Genomic DNA, 19,434 nt, shown 5'->3' with positions numbered 1-19,434 from the left:
TCTGCTTTCCTAAGCTATTTCCTTTTAAGTGTTTGTTTAAACTTTTGCAGTGCTTTGGCTGTTTATAGTAGCAATTGAGTGGATGGTGATTCTTGGTAGTTTAGATGACATAGATTAAGAAAGAATTTGAAACATATGATTTGGTTTTGTTCCTCTTGAATCTATTAGTTACATGTCACTTGGTTTTTTTTGTTGTTTGGGGGTTTTTGCTTTGTTTGTGTTTTTTTTTTCTTTGTGTGATCCAGTGTTTGTTAATTCTGTAATTAATTCTGTAATTTGGTTAATCCTGGAAATTTTTTCTGTAATTTTTTATATAGTGTACTAATCACTTAAGAGACATGTAAATGGCCACGTGTATGTTTTGGATAAATCTGTGAAAAGCTGCAGGAATAACAATTTGATAGAGCTTTTTAATGGCTAATGGTAGAATGAAGTGTCCATTTTGTCTTTGACCAATTAAGCTGGTGTCTGTTCCTCTCTTAAAAACATAGTCCTTGAAATCATTCTATTAGCTATTTCTGTTATATGATTTGTTGTTAATTACAATATAAAGTTACTCTTTTTTTTTTTCTGCTAACAAATTAACACCATATGGGCAGTAGCTTAGGTTTTCTCTTTTACTAGGATAAAAATAGGTGACTTGGTTGGGTATGACATAATTTTTTTTTAAATTTTAGCTTCTGATTGGTTTGTAATAATGCTGGTATTCCAGAGTAAGACTACAGAATACTGTTGGCTTTTTTTTATTAAATGTTAGATACTGTTGAGTTGAAAGTAGTCTCTGATACCCCCATCCCCCCAACTTCTTCCCCAAGAAAATGCTTATTTCCTTTCTTTTCTTTTAGGGGTCCTGTGTCTAAACTAACCTTCAAATTGTTCCTGGCTGTTCTGTGTTCACTTATTGGTGCTTTTTTGACATTCCCTGGCTTGCGACTGGCTCAAATGCATCTGGATGCTCTGAATTTAGCAACAGAAAAAATAACACAGTAAGAGAAAATATATGGAAATAGGTATATGCTACTCAGTCTTAAATCTTTTGTGTCTGAAAATAAACAAAGCAAACTATTCCAACAAGAAGGTAGTGACTAAGACTTCTGTTGCTGCGTGCTTTTCATACCTCGAGCAGACTTGCCACCTACCTCTTTCTGCTCAACCTGTGCTCTGCCAGTCTGTTACAGTCTTTGCCTTGTAATTAGAGCCCAATTAAAGGAGCCTTCCCTTCCTCCTGCAAGAGCTCCACCATGACTGTCTCTGTGTTCTGCTTTCATTCACCCATCATTTCCTTCTGGAAGTAAGATAACCTTCTGGAAGTAGAAGTGCAACTACAGACTTTTTTTTCCACCCCCACCTCCAGGTGGACATTGTTCCTTTAATCAATCTAGTGTAGGATACAGTGCAAAAATGACCCAGAATATTTAATAAGGGTCAGATATTAATATCAGTTTAAAGGAATATTTTCATTTTCAGTCATTCTTGAGTTTGGCAGTAAAGTGTTTTATCCAATTTCACTATTTCTCTTGAGCATTCTCTGGTTGAGGGTGAAACTCCAGTCTTTCACAGGTGTTGATGTTTCATACATGGTAATAACAGATTCTGCAACATTGGCCATTGTGGCTACTTAGTCTGGTCAATTTCCTAAGAGAACCATTATGTTTTCTGATACAAAAATTATTTTTGTTCAGACTGCATTTTTGTTCTTTTCCCTCATAAATGCCCAGCTTAAAATTAATCTGTTTGATGTGGGTCCTTCGCTCTTGGTAAATTTATAAGCAAGTACGCTGTGTTATACTTGCACTCTGTGTAGTTGTCCAGCTACAGCTGCAGGCTGTTGGCTTGTTGTATGTGCTGTTAAGTTTCTCTCTGTGTGTAGACTTGAGTGACTTGAATCACTTCCTAATCTGTTCTTTTCACCTAGACAAAGTTCTTAGTTTTTAGTTTTTATGATTCTCAATATTTTAAAATTTCTTGTGCCTTTTCTAAAGTGTTCTTTAGTTTTCTAACATCTTTCTTGACCTGTGGACATTACATCCTAGGCAGAAATGTAAACTTTCTGAAACAAAAGTCCATTAATCAATAGCTAAAAGCCAATTAATATTCACTAGAATGTGATTATGAAAAATAGAACTTCTCTGGCTTCATGTTTAGAGGATATTGGAACTGATTGTTAAAGCTAACTTTGTGCAACACAAAGCAAATTATTTTCAAAAGTACCAGTACTTTGACTATTCAACTGAAAAAATGTAAAAATTATGATAAGTGGATTAAAACTTGGTCAGATCAACATAGTTAGGTAATGAAATTATAAGCAAAGAATCACTGTCAAGTGATAGGTTCTAATAGGCCTGAGACCATTACTTGCCCTTATGACATGTTTCTATTAATGAGTACATCATTTATTGACAGTGACGAAAAGGGTGCTGTAAATGAGAATGACACAAAGCTCTCTAATTTGGTTACAGGAAAACTGTTTATCTTTGCAGTCACATGCATAGCCTACTTAAAAAAGCAACCAACCAAACAAAACCAAAACAAAACCAACAAACCAACCAACCCCCAAAACAAACAAAAAAACTAAGCAAGTTCCCAAAGCTGCTCAAAAAACCCACCAGCTACCAATGTGCCCCAAAACCCAAGCAAAAACCCCCCAAACTAAACAACCCAAAAAAGCCCAACATGAAATCATATTTCTTTACCGAATGAAACACCTAACGTACAGGGAACATGGACCAAATAAAGCCCAAAAACTTGAAGATTAATGGTTAAGTTCCACTTTGCTAATACATACAAAAATTATTACTGTGATTCTTTTATGTGAATAAAAATCATCTGGTGTCCCTTTTGGTTTTGATAGCTGTTTGATTTTTTTTTCCCTTTAGAAGCAGTATTCTTTCCTGCATATATTTGGAGTCTTCTTAACCAACTTGTATCATTTTTGTATACATTCCTTCCTCCACCAGGGTCTGCTTCAGGACTCTTTCAGCCTTTCTGCCTATACTTGAAAAAAACAAACAACCAAAACAAACAAGCAAAAAAATCCACAAAACCCAAAACCAAACAAAATAAAAAAAAAATCCGAAAAGGTGATTTTAAGCACCCTTTGTCACATTTCAGTCCATTAACTCAGTAGGATCTCTTAAATAAGTCGAAGTTCAGCTAAAAGGCTTCCACAGTTTAGTGAAATGCTTTGAACTGTTGTTTGATGATGTTGTGTTCCCTAGCAACACTAAATAGCTATCAGGGCTTATTTCTTCATCTGAAATCAATTATTTAAATGTGTGTGATGACATCTTCTGAAACTTGCAAACATTTTAATGGTTTCAGGAAGTTTGACAGTTTTCAATCAGTGAGGTCTTGTGTTCTTTAGAACAACTTTTGATTACGTCATTTTCTAGAGTGTTAGAAGCGCTGTGGTGGAGGTGGAACTATAGACAACCTGATTCTGTTAGTGAGGAGGCATTGCACTAGCAAAACCACCAGATCTCTTCAACTGTTTTAATTTCATTTAAGTAATGAAAAACGATTGGGGTATGGCGTTTATAAATAAAGAAGTATACTAATTTCAGGGAAAACTCCAGAAAACTATATCCCCTCTTAAAATTCTGCTGGTTTGTACTCAAAGATCACAAAAGAGTAGTACTTTTACTTTAACTGTGCAGTTTCATACTTTTAAAAGTTAAAAACCGTCCTGGCTTTTTTTGGCTTTTTTTTTTTTCGATCTGATTATCTTTCATTGAATGTAAGTACCAAGTTTGATTTAGTCAGGATTCCTAAATAAAAATCTTTGTTAAACTGGGAAATCTGATCTCTGAGAGCTGTTTCTCCTGGTCTGTGTAGATAATGGAAATTAATCTGAGTAGATTTTTAATAAAGCAAAAAATAGTAATATAGCAGCATATTTACCATAATTATCTGAGATGCTGAGTTTCTAAATTAAAACTGTAATAGCTTGTGCAGTTTGGTGTTAGTCCATCATATAAAAATTTTCAACAACAGTCTTTTAGTATAGTGTGGCATAGTGTGTGGAACTCCTTTGGTTGGATTGTTTGCAATAAATATTCTAAGAGCACTTTTTAAAAGCCAGATATGGTGTGATTTCGTGATACATAGTATTACTGTTTTGTCGAAATGTCAGTCGTGCCTATTTTCTTATTTATCTTTCTTTTTAATTTTAAAATTAAGATTTCTCCTTTTGAATCCATACACTCTGTTCAACAGTATGGTGATTATTTTTGTTTAATAACTTCCACTTTTTTTTTCTGCTTTCAGAACATTGCTACACATAAACTTCTTGGCACCTTTATTTATGGTTCTTCTGTGGGTAAAACCAATCACTAAGGACTACATTATGAACCCACCTTTGGGCAAAGAGAACATTCCTTTGTAAGATTCCCTTTAAAAATTTTTTCTGGGGTATTGAGAACAAAATCGTGTCTATGTTCTTTGAAAGTCATAGGAACATGAAAGACTCAAAATTTAATAGCACCTGCTGTAAAAGGTATTGTGGAAGGTGCTACTGAGTTCTGAAGAGCTTCTGTTATTTCAGAAGAATGAGGATTAGTTGCAGAATGTTGAATGTTAAGGTGGTGGTTCCCAAAAAGTTGCTGTCTTCTGACATCTGCTTGGCAGTATTGGGATGATCTTTGTAGGGGTGGAACACCACCTCATTACTACCTTCTGGAACCTTGTATCTTATATATTGATGTAGGAGAGAGGAGTGATTTCACAGAAGACAGTCGAGAAGTGTTGGCATGAGAACTGAACTAGGCAGTTTGTTTTAAGATCTACATGTTGATGAAGTGCATATGGAATTGGTAGCTAAAATATTCAAAACATAAAAGGGGAAAGAATTTTCAAGAAGAGTGGTATCTGAAATTCAGATTGTATAATTAGCATAGGTGATTGTCATTGTCACAGTTAGTCTAAATAGTTCAAAATGGTGGTATTCAAATAAACTTGAACAGATATGATTAGCTGACACATCTTGCTTTCTAGGGCTGAGATACACTTCTAAGATGGTTCTGTGACCACTGATCTATTACAAAAAACACCACAAATGTACATATTTTGTGCATCTGTTTTGTTCCTTCGTTTATTTTAAAATGAGGCTATAACTGGCTATCTCAGGCAACTGAGGTACCCATTTACTATCTACTACTGTGTGTCTGAAAACCTGTATTATCTGAGTGAGCTTCGGTTTTAGCATCCTGCCTTCATTACTCAGAATTTAAGCACTTAAGAACTGTTCTTATTTACAGACAAATGCATACTAATTTGGATCTAATGCTATGATAGGATTACTGAGAAGTAGCAGGAGGGAGAAGCAGAAGCCAAAAGTGAATATTACTTGCAAGTGAACTTCATAACTGTAGATTGTGTGTTAACTATTTTTTGACAATATGCCTCAAGATTTCTTTACAGATGATACAAACAAAAAATTGTGACCTTTAATAAGAGTAGATGGCCCTTGGAAAACAGTAGATGGCCTTTGGAAAACAACATCACCCTTTTTTTTTTTGTCTACAGAATGTCAGAAGATACATTTGACACTGTCAGGTTGTGGATTATAATCCTGCTGTGTGCTTTACGGTTGGCTATGATGCGCCATCATTTGCAGGCCTACCTGAATTTAGCCCAGAAAAGTGTGGATCAGATGAAAAAGGAAGCTGGCAGAATAAGTATGGTTGATTTACAGAAAATGGTAAGTATGGCAGCACTGAAGTTATATATTTGGAGTACTCTGCTGTGCAAATGTTTTTTTTCCAGTTGGTTACATGTTCTGTGGCAGAAAAGTTGAAATCCAAATGAAGCTTCCTAGACTATATGTCCTATAAAAATAGCACCATTACAGAGAAATTCTGCAAACCAAAATATGGAGAGATGTATCATCTGTATTATGCACATGGCTTCTCCCTGGTTATTTGGAAGTTGTTGTAAAAGATCCCTTCAGATATGTGATGATGTGTAACTAAAACATGGGAAAGAAAAGATTCAATTTAGATAGAAGGGTAAAATACTGTTACGAACTATTATTTTTAAGTTGAGGGAAAATTTGTGATAAGGGGATTATATTTTGGAATAAAATGAGTGATGTTTAATTCTGTCAAACCGCTCTCAAGTGCACTAGCCTAGTTAAAAAATAGCCTATCTTATTGTGGACAAGGCAGGATTTCTTAGATTTTTTTTTTTTTCTTTTAAAAAGAAGAGTTATAAAATATATCACAAACAAATGAAGGAGTAGAATGGTGTTACGTGTTGCCTGCAAAATAAACTTAAATTTCTAGCATTGCGTGATAGTGCTGCCTGTTGATCCTACTGAGTTGGGGTGTGTTGCAGGAGGAATATTAACGTATGCAGTAAGACTCTCTCCTAGGATTGTCATTGTTACTTTCAGTTATACTAAGTATCTGAAGGTCCTAAGTGGACTGTGCAGTAGTGACTTACAAATAAAGTGGCTAGGAATTTGCTTCAGAAAAAAAATTAGGAAGTACAAGTAACAGCAACTGATTAGGACAGAACTGTGCCAATTACTGTAAATTCACTATCTTATTTCTGGGAATTTTAATCCTATCCATAAAACAGTAATGTCTTCTCTATGTGGCATTTCCAAAATCCATTTATCCAGTATCTTCATATCTTCTCTTTGAGGAGGCCACAGTCACTAGATCTAGTCTTGTTTAACTAATCATGTTTGCTTTACCTTTTTCTGCCAGTAAATTATTTTGTCATACTACAGTGATCATTACTTTTAATTTGCTATTTTTGTTGTCTTCCATCAATTTTCTGACAATAATTTTTGTCTCATGCTTTTTCTTCTGTCACTGTCATACTACTTTTTCTTCTCATGTTAGTGTTTTGATGCCTGCTCATTATGAAGCCTTTTGAGGTTTTAGAGGTGTTCCCAAAAATGTCATGTCTGCCTTCATCATTTTTGCCACCCTGCATTCTGTTCTTTTCTAAAACCGACTTAGGTTTATTTCATTGCTTGCTTGCTGTTGATTTCATTACTTTTTTCATTCTTTATTTGGTCTAGTCTTTTAGGTCAATAGCGTATATAAAATATGCAATGTAACAATCTTGACAAAAATGGAACAGATTGAGAGCAGAGGGAGGGATTTCCATGAACCACAGTGTATATCTAAAATAAAGACCATTTAAATGCTGTTGATCAACTGCTAATGAAAAATCATCTTGTCATTGTTTTTAACATAATGGTATTTCAAAAATATCTTGCTTTTGGAAAGAGGCTGCAATATTAATCAAACTTCCATTTACTTTTTATGAGGCCTTGGGCTGTGACTACTACTTCATTTTTGAAATGGGATTTAGTTTCTAAATCATTGGAAACTTTAAAAATTAAACATTTAGTTTTGTTTCTGGTGTATTGAAATAGGAATCTTTGATGGCATGCAATTTGCAGAAGCAAAATTGATTCTCTTTCTTTTAACAGAACTGATACTTTTAATTATTTCCCTTCAGCTCTTCCTCTCAGATTTGTAAATGTCCTGAAACTAGAGTTCATTGTAGGGATTTCTTCTTGAGATCTTTTGAAGACGGTAGGTCACGTGACAAGAGGTGTTAGAAAACTCTTAGAACAGCTTTAATGCATAAGTACTGGGGTTTTTTGATAAATTCTTTTTAGTCAACATGTTCATAAGGATTTGCTTTGCTCAGCTAGGACTCATGAATTTTACTCTCTTCTGTTTTTCCCAGGTGGCTCGGGTATTCTATTATCTTTGTGTAATTGCACTGCAGTATGTTGCACCATTGGTAATGCTCCTTCACACAACTCTGCTCTTGAAAACACTAGGTAGGCAAAACTCAATCAACAAAAATACGTTCAGTTTTACACCAGGCTTTTATATTTTCACCTTACTAAAGAGAGTCAGAATGTATGGGTAGAATTTGAAATACAGAAACACATTGTAGTTTCCTGCTCTTTAAAACATTCATGTGTGGCTTTAAACCAGTTTTCTTCATTGCTGCTTTTGATATCTTTCAATTTGTTTCTGAGAAATTGTGTAATACAACCAACTAAGCTGTTTACTTCTGTTGAAATATTTATCTTTCAAGAAGTATTCTATAAGTGAGCTGTATAAAACATTGTTGATTTAACTTCATGAACATACCTTAAAGGATTTTTTTCAGCTTTTTTATCTTTAGTAGGCTTTTTGAATGAGAATTATAAAATATGGTGTTCATTTAATTACTGGGAGATGTGAAGTCACTCCAGTTTGATATTTTTTTTTCCTTTTTTCTTGTGAGAGATAACTGCCATGCAGTCATGGCATTCTTTATTGCAAAAAGGTAATGGAATGATATAGGCTTTATTAGGCTGTGATTCGTTCTGTTCTGGAGTAGGCATCTACATCTGGTGAGATGAATTGTACCCAGAACTGACAGGGGTCCCAAGGCAGCTATATTGCATGTAGAGGTCAGGAGGCAAAAAGGAAAGGTGAATCCTACCCCAGTAGCTTCTGGTATGATCAGGAAACCATGCAGATGAATACAGTTAGTATTTACTAAGTTATAAAAAGTTAACATTTTTATGTGTGTGTTCAAAATATATCTGAAATGATCTGTGGAGTAGTAGATAGAAGTAGTAGAACTTAATTTTACAAAAATCTGTTACTTGTTTGTTTTTGACAGGTAATTATTCTTGGGGCATCTATTCAGAACTGAATTCTGACACTCCAGTAGAAAAGAGTCTGCTTCCCAGTTCTATTTCTTCTGAGTTTCCACCTGCTGATGGAAAGATGAAAGTAACAGTAGTACAAATAACCACAGCTTTGGGAAGTCTAAAGAATATTTTCACTCCTCTCCTGTTCCGGGGACTCCTGTCTTTCCTCACCTGGTGGATTGCTGCTTGCCTCTTTTCTACAAGCCTTTTTGGGCTCTTCTATCACCAGTACCTGACTGTGGCATGAACAAGTCAACTGACAAAGCAAGTGTGAGGTCAATACAAACCCAGGTACCCAAGAGGAGATGAAGAGAAAACTATATATGAAGAGAAAACATATCATAATTATTTTTAAGCACTTCCTCTGTGTTCTCAGGGTGAATAATTGTAAAATGTTTAAAATCACAACTGGGTTTGTTATTTTTGTTACCCAAATGGTAGGTAACTAATTGAATTATAGTATTGGGACTGACTGACATTATTGTGTGATAGATGGTGGTAAGCATGCTGAAAAAATGCGACCTCTGAGTATCTTGGTTTCCATAAACAGCAAGCCAGCCTCAAAAATTTGTGTTTTACACATCAAAGTCAGTGACTGAACTGCGTTCAAAGGGTACTGGTTATAGTGATGGTGGCTGCCTATCGTTTTAAGTCTTGAAACTGAGCCATACTATGAAAGGAGAAAGAGGGGATTTAAAAAAATAATTCTGTTGGATAGCTATTGATCACTTTTCTCCATGGAAAATGAAATAATCCAACAGGACAGGAGAGTTACTGTATATTACAGTAAGGAAAGTTGTATAAAATTTAAATTTAACAGGAGTTATGTACGTACCTGACAGGTATTGCTGCCTACATATTTTGCAGGAGTGCTTGTGCAGTAAGAAGAGAGTTATAACAAATATATTATTTCAGTCCCTGCAGTCATTTTGGAGTAATGGCCATCTGTATTGGTGCTAATATTGATCCACAGATTCCATCTGGATCTTTTAAATTTCTTCTTTTGAGGTAGTAGATAAATTCTATTGAATGCACAAAATAATAGAAAATAATTAGTGACAACAATCAAACATTTCAAAACAAAACAGTTTAATCCTGCTGACTGAGAGTGTATGTATATGTGTTATGTGCATATAAATATATATTATATATTAAATATATAATATATATGACGTTATAAAATATGGAATCTTATTTTAAATTACTGAATGTATCTTACAGGGCCGTGGGAGAGGGATATATGTGTATCTAGTAATTTCAAGATCCCTTTTGAAATGAAAATTAAATTTTTTTTTGAAAGTTGAGTTGAAAGGGCTATTTGTTTTTGGTGCCTCTTCAGAGGTACTCAGCTATACTAAAGAACTTTCACTGTCTTGGAAGAAAAGATTGCTTAAACTGTTAATCTTGAAGTTTCTGCTCTGTCAGATCATCATCTTTTGCCACTTTAATCTGTCTTAACTTGGCCATATAATAAGAGTTAATAGATCTTGGCTCCAGAAATAGATTTTCTGTATAATAAAACAGCTATATAGTAAGGAGAAGAAAAGCATCAACTTTACAAGTTTTGCTTAAGTGGAGGGATAAATTCCAAGTATAAAACCATTGACAGTTTTTCAGATGTTTTGTGTAATTGCAAAACAGAATGGGGATTTATATGCAGTAGCTTTTTTAAACAGTTAATATTACACTTTGCAGAGGTCAGTGGGTTTTTTAACTAATACTAGCTGTTTTTATTTTACTGTTCTTTTTCTCTTAAATTTGTGTACAGCTTTTGCATATAATAATCATTTATAAATGGAAAAGCTTAACTAAATATTTAATATGTAGCAAACCTACCATATGGGAAAACAAACTCAATGAATGCAGAAAATCAAGAATTTAAGCTGGTGATGAACTATCTTACTGTGTTGAATGCCTTTTAAGTTATTTATTAGTTTATTAAATTGCATTTAGTGATACTGGGGGAAGATTTGTGTAAACCAGCCAATACCTGCCGCATGCGTTGGGGATGTCTGAGAACACCTTGCATGATGCTACTGGTTTTAGTTCAGTGTAGTATTTCAATGTGACTGGTGCTGCAAGCTTTGTTGTTTTCACACCAGCTTTTCGTAACTAACGAGGACAAAGGCTTAACTGTGAATTGGCCTAAAGAATAATATTTGATTTTATAGATTCAGATCTTAAAACATTCTTAGGAAGTATCTTTCAGATGAACAATAGAATTACAAAATATGACAGGTCCAGCAATCCTGGACTTTCTTATTAGTTCAAGATATATCATTACTAATAGAATTAACAAGACCAGCTTTTGAGTTAGAGTTAGGTGTTCAATGCTAATCCTTTGTTCAGGAAGATAAAACAATATAGTGCAGTTTGGTTGGGATAGTAAACTTGGCTGAAGACTCTCACTATGTAGGAGATATAACCTGTTGTTGCAATCTGAAGGAGTAAATTCTGGATAATGGAGAATACTCTAAAATAATGTTAAACATCAGAATTTCTTTTGGCATAGTTATTTATTCTTCAAGCTTATAAGCACAAGTGAACTGTAGTTATATAGTATTGAATTCAGCAAAGGCAATGAGTGGATCATGTAGCTGAGCTTCACAGAGCTTTTGCTAAGAGCTCATGCTGTCTTGCTATTCAGACGTCACACTGATCACAATGAAAAATAGGCACCTGGATGTTGCTAACATTAAGATCAATGCTTCTAGCCATTGCTGTTCCATTGTTCTGCAGAACTGAGTGGTTGACCTTCTGGTTAGCAGTCTGATCTGAGTGGGAGATAGTCTCTCATTGGATCCATTTAATCCTTAGATGAGTCCAGGACGCTTATGAAAAACTAAAATATGGCAGTAAAATGTGAAGTGACAGTGAAACTAGAGGGCCTGTATTGCTAAGGTTTTGAGCAGTTATGATATATACACAAAAATGTCTTTTGGGGTTGTTACTTTAATAGTCTTGACTTCCATGTATATTATGTAAGGTTCAAAGGAGTATCTGCCCACTTCTTTAGTAAGTTCTTTGAAAAGAGCAGCTAACAAATTCTTTCTTTTTTTTTTCATGGAGGCCTTTACCAGCACCTGGGAGTGAAGGGAAAGCATCTTGCAAAAGTGGAAAAACAAGTAAAACAGTACTGAAAGCTTGGTAGTTTTTATTCAGGTTTCTTACACATTTTATCTTGCTTTTTGGCCAATGCTTAATCATAGAATTCTAGAATGGTTTGGGTTGGAATGGACCTTAAGGGTCATTTCATTCCAAATCCCCTGCCATGGGCAATGGGACCAGACCAGGTTGCTCCAAGCCTCATCGAACTTGGTCTTGAACACTTCCAAGGATGGGGCATCCACTGCTTCTCTGGTGAACCTGTGCCAGTACCTCACCACCATCACAGGGAAGAGTTTCTACCTAATACCTAATCTAAATCTCCCATCTTTTAGTTTAAAACTATTTCCCCTTTTCCTATCACACTCTGCCTGTGTAAAAAGTTGTTCTCCCTGTTTTTTTATAAGCCCTGTTTAGTACTGGAAGGTTGCAGCAAGGTCTCCCTTCATTTCTGAGAGATTTAAGGCTGAAATGTGCCTTTGGCAAATAATCCATATTTGTCTCTTTCTTCAGGTCACGCCTCCCTCTCTCAGGGATGTGACTTGTTAGCTTGACTTCTGTTTCTGATCTACAGTGCTTTCCCCATGTCCCTGCTCAGAACAAACTAGGCTAAATTTAGTTTGGTATTGTATTTTGACGTCTGTTGTTTTGGTTTAAATTAAGCTATTTTTGAAGGATTAGTTCCTTTAAATAGGTTATATAACTTTGAATTCCAGGTGAAATATGAACAAACTCATTAGCGATTATTTAAATACTGCACTTTTTTAAAGTAGGTCCCTGTAGACAAAGTGTTAAGATAGTGATAAATCCAAGTCTTCCGGCAAGCTCAGGGAGGTCCAGATCTAACACTTGGGCTATTTCTGAGCTAAAAGAATTTGATTAGAAAAAGGAGAATAAATTATAGCAAGTCTATTCTTCCACTTTGTAGGTGAGGTTTTTAGGCAGGACTTGTCCTCTTTTGATACCTTCTCAAACTGTAGGATTTGCCAGTTTTTGAGGTCTCTTTAGCTGCACAGTTTTTTCCTCTTCCAGAATTCTCTTGCATAAGAATCAGCAGATTAAATAACAGGGAAAAACAGGTTATATCAGTACAAGAGAACATCGTTGTACAGAGCAATGTACTTAGAGAAAATTAATTTCTGTGGCAGTTGTTCTCCTCCTTTGAGTCACAAGTACTGCAAGATGGTGGATTCTTCCTTGGGATGTGAAGTCAAATTTGCCTGTGGACAAAAATGCCACGAAGATACATCAGCACAACAATTACGTTGCATAACCTCACTCTGTGTAAAGGTTAGCAAGTACAGAAATTTCAGCTAACTTCAAAGGAACAATTAAAAGTGTTGTACTTGGTTGCAGTAACTACAGCTAAGTGGTAATAGGGGTCTTGGATGTATCACATAAAAAATTTAAGATGTGATCTTAAAGCTGTCAGAAGACTCTACAAGGTAAAAGGCCTTATGCCTCTTTATTCTCAAAAGTCTATGCTTTCCACAGAGAAGATTTTGATCAGTTTTTAAATACTATGCTTCATGCTTTATCACGTGACACAATGTGCATGATAGACACAACCCCTCCCCTCCCGGACTTAACCCAACAGTTAATTTTGTCAATATAAAGTTACTATATAGTTTTAGTTAAGGTTTAAGTGCACAGAGGAAACAGAAACCTTGAATGAGAATGAGGCCAAAGAAAATTATATGTTCTCTTGGGGATATCTTTCTATAATGGCTTAGCAAAATCTAATGGAGGAAGGCAACAGCAGGTTACTTGTATCCTAAATCAAATATTAAATGTGAATCTTTACCATTATGAGTAAGACTGTTATTTTTAGCATCTGCAGCCTAAGTCCCAAATGCCAAGCTAAGAACAATATTTTGACCTCACTGATATTTACTCTAGAGAGCATCTAGGCAACAAGTTTCTGAGGTCAAATGTCTGATCTTGTTAAGCAGGCTGATGCAGCATGGCGAGTCTGTGCTTTGAAGTGATTTTTGTGCAAGTGCTTTTTTTGGAAAGTCTGCCATGCTTTGTGACTTGTGCAGCACATGCAATGAGGTGGATGGTATGTCTTTTCTCCACTCCTGAATATTAAACTGAGAGGTTTTTCTCCTCTGGGTGAGATCGTGAGGCCAAGATATTATTTCCAGGCTGCTTTTACTGACATCTGTATATGCTGCACTTAACTTTTTTCAGTCTCTCACTGTGGACTGCCAGGAGAATAATACTGCACTGGATGTTATTTTGCATGCCAGTGTGTAAGTATTTTTATAACTTTGATTTCAATGGCGTTTTTAATGAAAATTATTTTTAATCCTAATACCATGGATCATACTTTCATTTTTTAAATTAATATCAGTGCCTGCAACTAGAAGTCAAACACTTCTACACTAATTTTTTTTTAAACTTGATGTCCAGACTGAAGTATTCACAAGTATGCAGTTTTATATTGAAGTGCAAAATCCACCTGTAAATACCAAACTTCTCCATATGATCACACATCAGTCAAAAACCCTGATTTATATTTGCAGCATTTCTGTCATCAGCGTGCTATCCATATGACTGCTGTTTATAAAATACACATCTCAGTAGAGTTTTGAGTAGCTTTTTACAAACTCCTTAATGGTAGGTCATTACTATTTTGTAATGCTGCAAAGTAATTTTAAAACCTGGCTTAAAATTCTTGTCGTTAAAGTCAACCTTGTTCTCTTTTCCTCTGTTCATAGTAACTCTCCCTCCCATATATGTTCTAAGCTTCAAGAATGCATATTTGTAGTCTTTTTATAAAATCCTGGGATGAAGAAAAATGCACCAAAAATTGTATTTCATAACTACCCAGGTAGTTCATACCCATGTCATGATGTGCCAACAAACAGTTTTTATTTTTTCTGTCTTTGGTCATTCCTTTTCCCATTGTTAACAGTCGTGCACATTTTCAGTATGTAAGGTTTTCTAGGAGGAATATACATGGAGAAATACTCTGTAAAAGCAATTACAAGAAACTGTCTAATGTTTCAGTCTTCCCATTTATGTGAGCAAATATTGATGTAAAGATTTCTCATAAGGTAGACTTGTTATAAATTGCACAGGGAACATCCTCCAAGTTGTAAATATTTTACTTTAAATATGTATCTTTGTTGCTGGGAACACACAAATTAAGTGTTATTGTTCTGTTAATAGTATTTTTTTTTGTCTTTAAGTGAAAAGCTCATAATACTTTCTACTCTACAACAAACCTAAGATGAAAAGACTCCCCTCCCTTCATTTCAACATTTGACAAATGGGAAAGACTCTGTTATTTATGTAAATTCTAGCTTCCTCTTATTGCTACATTACTGTTAAAATATGATTTTTATAGTTACAGCTTTACAAGTACTAAGACTGTCATGCTTCACAGTGAAGATGGTGTCAAGTGGCATTTGCTTTGTATTGATCTGGTGTTGCATTACCTGCTGTTTCAAAACAACTTGCCTCCTATGCTTTTAGAGGTTTATCAGGATCTGCAAACAGGAGAGTGCAGCACATGTTGGAAAAGCTCTCTTTTCACTTGAGGTTTTTTGGTTTTGTTTTTTGTGGCATGGATAATACTTAGGTACAATTACTACAAATAATAAACAACCTCCAGTAACATTGCATTCTTTTTGTACACTGTAAAGTGCCTAATCATGGTTGATTCTGCTAGCCCTCAAAATGTGGTTTGCTGTGAAATTATTGTTTTCATACAGTTTTTGGCATATGTAATGTCCATGTGTGGTTTTGAGTTATTACACATTGGAGGCAAAGAAGATTTTGAAGAAATCTTTTTCATTCCTGTTACTTAAATGGTAATCTAACAGCTTTGCCCATACCTAACTGGTAATTTAACACCCTGCTGCCACCTCTGCATTGTGTTTCTGGTTTTATGATTGAGAAAGGATTTACAAGATTCTGAAAGGTTGATTTACCAAGTTTTTTAGTGACACCCTGGGTGTTAATTATAATTATACCCCAGTTGTGCAGGCACATGGGTGACTTCCTCCAGGTAAGTTGTTCTGCTTGAGCTCAGAAAGGCTACACTGAAGTTCACTGAGTCCCTATAGATTCAGAGCACAAAGAGTACTGAATGTAGTATGGCTGGCTGACACCAAGCAAATCAGCTCCAGAAAGTTACACCTTGTACCGTTTTGTAGAATGCTGTTAGGGTATTGAATAGGGAAACCATACTTTCCACTGCTTCTCCATCTCCAACAGCGCAAGAGCTGTAGGTGAAACCTGCCTGCTCTGGTGCAGCAGGAAAATTAAACAAGTGAGGAAACAGCAGGTGCCTGCTCCTGAGTTAATTATGCATTTTAGATGTGAAGTGCTTGTAAGTTGAGATGGTGTTGCTGATTCAAATCTACCAAAGGAGGCCTTTTTCCAAGAAAGGCTTAAAACAGCATGTTGAGCTTTTAGCTCTAAAATGTGGCTGTAGCAATCCATACTGTATGTAGTACACTGTTGGGGAAAACTTACTCTAGTAAGCTTGCTAAACATTTCCTTACACTATTTATAAAAAGTTACATTACTTTTTTTCTGTAGAGCATTTAAGAAGCTGATTTTGTCTTGCTCAGGCAGCATTTTGTATAAATGTGAAAATAGTAAGGATTGGTTTGTCGTCTAAATGCCTAAATTCCTTTAACAACAGTCAGTTTTGCAAAGTTGAAGCAAGGTTATACTTTCTTACTCCCTACTAATTTTGCCGAAATGTTATAGTTTAACTTTGCTTTTATAATGCACACATTATTAAAATTAATTTTATATCTATTAGTTGTTAATGTTAATACCACAGCAAATCTACAAGAAACTGTGATATCTGCTGTATATCAACTGGCCCCATCAACTTGCTTGCCTTTGCAAAGCATTGATCCATGTTGGACATTTAATGTCTACTGCAGTGATACTCATATAGTGTTTTAGTATCCCTACTTGTACTCTGCATGCCTTGCACTTGTGCACTGTAAAAGACTGTTTTACAGTACTTTAGGTTGAAAAAACCCCTTCCATTATTTTATATAGTATTTCCCATATCCAAAATAGGACAGTTTCTAAAGCCAAAGATCAATAAATGTTTATTGTCTATCAGTGTGATTTTTTTTCCCTATTTTGTGTGATATATGCTACTTTTTATCAACTTTTGCAAAATCTCCAAAGAGCATGTGATAACAGGCTTTTTATCAGTTTCTCTACTAGTCGAAGTTGTTTGCTTCTTTTAGAAATAATTGAGTAGACCATTTATCCTCTTCATGTTTGGGATGCAGCAGAATAAACAATTTTCTAGTATCATGTGAACAGCAGTCAACCCTCAAGGAACCACTTACAGATTTCATATGAATGTTTTCATTTTTGAGTATTTCACAGTCTAAATTTGGGAACAGTTTCTGGGGAAAAGATTGACTATACACCATGGTGAGTGGAAGAAATTCTGAGTTTCCCAGTACACTCAACAGATTTGTCACTTTTCTTCTTGACTGTCACCCTTCCTAACAGATCACTTAGAAAGGGATTGTATTTGCTTCTTACAAAAAGAAATGTGTTTAAAAACATTACATGGTCTCTTCTATGTGTTTCATCCTAACAATACTAAGAAGGACTATGTTTAATAACATAACTTATGTGTTTGGGTTTTTTTATTATTTTTGGAATATAACATTTGATTATGCATGCATTTTCTTTCCATGTGTGCAGCACATGCAGATGAATGATGCCGACATTGCTCAGATAGTGCAGCACTGGAAGAAAAATTCCTTGAGAAAACGTCTTCCTTTAACCTAAAACCAAAGACCCTTTCAGTTACAGGCGTCAGTCCTGTTGCTGAGATTGTAAATGTCCCACAGTCCTCAGAAGAGCTAGTCTTAATTGTTTGGGTGGGGATTTGAAAGTGTTCAATGCATTTGAACTGTGGGTCCTCCTCCTGAAAGTGATCAGCCTCAGATAACAGGGTAAGTTTATAATCATGGTTAAGAAGAAGGTAACAGCTCTGGTGGGAGATCTGTGTCTCAGAAGCCAGCTCAGACTTCTGTTTTCTCTGTGCATCCTGAAGCTTAAGGCTGCCCTTAGGCTCTACAGTCCCCGGGACTTTACAGTAGAATGGTTGTTTAGCTCAAAAAGAAATGGTGAAAACCTTGGCAGTGTGCTCCTGGAATGAAAGCAAACCTTGGATTTCAAGGGTTGTAATGATTTAAAAGGTCTTCAGCAAGGAAAACCAACAAAACTGATCTCAGCTGTCAAGTACAAGCATGCATGATTCACTGCAATAGCCTAGGAACTACCCAATTTTTTGAAATGTTTGCTTTATCAGAATATGTAGAGGAAGGCCTGGAAGTGTACTCCAGCTAAGAGGACAAGCATCTTGTACCTGTCCTGTGCTGGCTGGTCTAGTCAGGGCTGAGAAAATCTTGAAGTTGTTGCTGGTTTGATTTGGATTTTATGAAGAATTTTCACAGGTACAATACAGTTATTGTTTCTTGCCTCCTTAACAGGCTATTACCTGGGGGACTGGAAAATGGATGCAGCGGAGACTTGGCGATCTTTGGAGGAGTATTCATTCTAAATCTGCATTAAGAAATAGAAAGTAATTTGTTATACTTATTTTAGAACTGAGGGTTAGTGTTTTGCAATCCTGTTGGGTCCTGGGGAAGGTCAACTTTTTAGTTTGTGAAATGAGAGCCACTCTACAATCTGTCTCTCTTTAAAGCAGTCAAGAAAATAAAGCATCCTTCTCTGAATTATGAGGTTCACAAGCTGCTTTCAGTGGTTCTGAATAACCAAGCCCTGTCATGTTCCTCTCATCTGTCAAATCTGAAAGCAGCTTTTCAACAAGTGTAGAACTTCTGTGATTTCCTGAAATGCTCATTTTTATAGAATTAGGGGTTATAGTATGTAGCAGTTGTGCATGTCAGAAACTAAAAGAATTCAGGCTCTTAGTTGGATTTAGGCTGGTGTCCTAGTTGTCCAGTTGCTTCCCATTCATTTGGATTATATTGTGAATAGGAAAAACTTGCAAGTTTTGGTTATAAAATCCAGTTTTCTTCTTTGAGTGAGCACACGTTTTGGTATCAGCCTGACAAGAAGAGTGAAATACGAAAATCTTCAGCCCGAACATCTGTATCTTGTCCCATTTGCCAGTTTCCCTCTCCTGGTGTTCTTGGAGTGGGATTAAGCTGTTGTTGCCATTTCACAGACAGCATGAGCTCACAGAATTGGGGAAGGGGGCACAGGGAGGGACAACAGCTGAATAAAATGTCAAGGAATTTGGGCTACAATTTACAGAATGAAAGATACAGAAAGCAGTTCCAGACAGAGATTTGTTTGCCACAGGAAAGCACAACGTGATTCTCTGTTAGTTCAGTGCACACTGCTGGAATCCTTCTGGGATATGAGGAGTGAATGTCGCTCATTAAAAAATAAAGGGGCAGATTGGAGATGATGTGTAGTGCAGGACATACAGGACCAATGCCATAAAACTATGTGGTGGTGTGTGTTCTTTTTCATGTGAAAACCTGGGAAAACTGTGGAGCACTTAAGGACTAGAAAAAATTATTTTAATTTGAAATGTAAAAAAAACCTCTGCAAAGTTATCAAGGGAAAATTCAGAGGTTAAAGTACCTTAACATGGAAAAAAAACCTGCATTGAGGAG

The 19,434-nt window shown here is 35.7% G+C and overlaps 1 protein-coding gene across 4 annotated transcripts in view; it reads left to right on the top strand.

Moving 5' to 3' along the window:
* TMEM161B (transmembrane protein 161B) overlaps positions 1 to 17,397 on the top strand; it is a 42,367-nt gene extending 24,970 nt beyond the window's left edge. For 3 of the 4 annotated variants that reach the window (XM_017812709.1, XM_017812708.1, XM_017812710.1), the window contains exons 8-12: positions 846 to 986; positions 4,267 to 4,380; positions 5,524 to 5,698; positions 7,711 to 7,807; positions 8,647 to 17,397. In XM_017812709.1, the coding sequence (XP_017668198.1) occupies positions 846 to 986; positions 4,267 to 4,380; positions 5,524 to 5,698; positions 7,711 to 7,807; positions 8,647 to 8,924 (805 nt within the window). In that variant the 3' untranslated portion in view covers positions 8,925 to 17,397. The remainder of the gene's footprint in view (positions 1 to 845; positions 987 to 4,266; positions 4,381 to 5,523; positions 5,699 to 7,710; positions 7,808 to 8,646) is intronic. The other variant, XM_017812711.1, reaches the window with a different exon arrangement.
* Positions 17,398 to 19,434: the final 2,037 nt, after the last annotated feature.

Source organism: Lepidothrix coronata, unplaced genomic scaffold, assembly GCF_001604755.1.
Source record: "Lepidothrix coronata isolate B3197 unplaced genomic scaffold, Lepidothrix_coronata-1.0 Scaffold37, whole genome shotgun sequence".
Classification (NCBI taxonomy): domain Eukaryota; kingdom Metazoa; phylum Chordata; class Aves; order Passeriformes; family Pipridae; genus Lepidothrix; species Lepidothrix coronata.
This window is presented reverse-complemented; position numbering and strand designations above follow the sequence as displayed.